The sequence below is a fragment of the Mandrillus leucophaeus genome, unplaced genomic scaffold, assembly GCF_000951045.1.
Source record: "Mandrillus leucophaeus isolate KB7577 unplaced genomic scaffold, Mleu.le_1.0 Scaffold111, whole genome shotgun sequence".
Lineage (NCBI taxonomy): Eukaryota > Metazoa > Chordata > Mammalia > Primates > Cercopithecidae > Mandrillus > Mandrillus leucophaeus.
In genome coordinates this window covers 1,756,308-1,758,543 of record NW_012099321.1, presented here as the reverse complement: position 1 = coordinate 1,758,543, position 2,236 = coordinate 1,756,308, and the positions used below count along the sequence as shown (strand labels likewise).

General features: G+C 36.4%; 1 protein-coding gene across 1 annotated transcript in view; it reads right to left on the bottom strand.

Moving 5' to 3' along the window:
• Nucleotides 1-2,236, bottom strand: part of KCNU1 (potassium channel, subfamily U, member 1) — a 186,527-nt gene that overhangs the window by 146,883 nt on the left and 37,408 nt on the right. Inside the window, exon 8 of the mRNA XM_011993021.1 lies at nucleotides 804-974. Within this exon, the coding sequence (XP_011848411.1) occupies nucleotides 804-974 (171 nt within the window). The remainder of the gene's footprint in view (nucleotides 1-803; nucleotides 975-2,236) is intronic.

Here is a 2,236-nt window from a genome sequence, read left to right as displayed (position 1 = left end):
TTTTTTATATTTTTAGTAGAGACGGGGTTTCACTGTGTTATCCAAGATGGTCTCGATCTCCTGACCTCGTGATCCGCCCGCCTTGGCCTCCCATAGTGCTGGGATTACAGGCATGAGCCACCGCGCCCGGCCGCCCTCCTTTTATCACTTAAAACTTCCCTTTTCACTGACTTTATTCTATTTGGAGCTTGGAAAAATGAAAGCATATGGGACAGAGGAGGGTTAAGAGACAATGACTGAAAAAAAGGGATGTGAGACCGTGGATGCGCAGGTATCAAATAAGTGGAGTGGAGAACTCTGTTGTGGAATTTAAGGAATTGAAATGAAAGTCACTAAAAGAAAAGAAGGCTTTTGCCTTTGCTACACCCGTAAGCCAGGCACAGATGTTCACATCTCTAAAGTTAAATGCTGTTTTAGTGAAAGGTTACTCATTTGAGCTGGGAGGAATGGAATTTTCTTCAGATCAAATCTCAAATAGCCTTCCTCTAGAAGAAAGACTGTAGTTTGATGGGCAAACTATGAAGGAAGATAGGTTTGCTCAAATCAATGTAGAGCTTAATCAGGAAAGTCTGCTTCTTTTGTCTACCATCCTTCATCCCTGGAAACCGAGCAATTTTTTCCTGAGCTCCAGGTGATGCAGTTTGGAAAATACGAGATCTGTGCATGTTTTCATTTGCCCTTGACACGTGCCCCAAGTAATGCAACATTCACTCTTAAACCTCTATTGCTTCATTGATTACCACTAACCAAATATTTTCTGGTTTATGTAACTATATTCAAAATATATTAAAAATACTCTTCACCAAACTCCCCAGTGTGAAGAATATGATGAACGTCCGTCCTAAGGATGTCTTGGCTACCACATCTCCAAAGCCAACAGTTGACGTTGTTGCCATGACCAGGTAAACTGACTCAAAATATGATATATTCTGTGAATTTCTACCTTTGAGCCAGGGATCACCAGAATTTTCCACCTGTCCAAAGAGAGAAGACTCAGGAAACGTCTCTGAATAGAATCCAAGAGAAAAGTTTTAAAGAATAGGCAAAACACGAGATTAATTGCACTTCATTCAATCCAAATGAAATACCAAATGGCTTTCAGGTTGCTATGAAGAGTTTACATAAATGGAAGAGTTTGTAAATCACGGGTAGTGAGTGTAAAGTCTTGGTTTCCTTAATTGTGATCATTGCTGAAATCTGAGGGGGCTTGTAGCTGCAGAACAGCATTTGAAAAGCTCCACAGGGCACAGATGCCTCTGTGCTCTCTTTTCAAGTAGGTGCAAGCATTGCATCCTGGAGCCAGGGGACTCCAAAGGCTCTCAGACTGAGCAATTATAACATATTCTCACTTTTTAACCAGATTAGGATTATCATTAAAGAAAGAAGCGCTTAAATGAGCACTTCATTTCAGTAAGCTTAAGCATATAGAATGCTAGTGTCTATGGAAAAACAAACCAATTTTCCAAGTTGTTTATCTCTTTGCACAATGATCTTTTTGTTGATTAAAAAAAAAAAACCTTTAAAAATATTTTCTTCTGATTTTTTCTTTGAGTCTTCACCTTTCAAGAAAACTAAATTTATCAGATTTTTTTATATTAGATAAATGAAGTAACTTAGACATTTATATCATATATAAATTTATTATAAATATGTGTAAAATATTATGTAACATATTATATATAACATACATTTATACATATATAGTTTATAATACAATTTTTTTGTTTTTTCTTTTTAGACCTTTTTTTCTCCTCACCTCACATATTTTCTAGATGTTTCCATTTCTATTTCACACAAAAGATGATAAAATCTTAGAGATGTCTAACTGGGGAAAGTGGGCTTTTTGTTTTGTTTTTAAGAACTAGGATGGAAATTAGAAACCATGCAGTTTGCTCAGATATTTGTTCCCTTTTTAAAAGTGATGTGCCAAGTGCTGACCCTTTCTTAAATTTAATGAATAGGTTAAGAGTGTGGACCCCTATAATACTCCACTCCAAAGTAAGAATGGGATTTTATGTCTGTTCATAAGTCTTACGGCTGATAGTGGATACTGTTGCAAAGTCACTGACTTCTGGAGTCTTCACTATTTTCCAAGACGTACATTACAAGAAAACCAAATTTAAGTCACACAGATTTAAATCATTCATATTTATTGGCACAGTTCCCTTTAAGCTAAAATCCCATAGTGTCTCTTACAACTCGTAGTACAGGGATTCAATATTATCCCTGCACAATA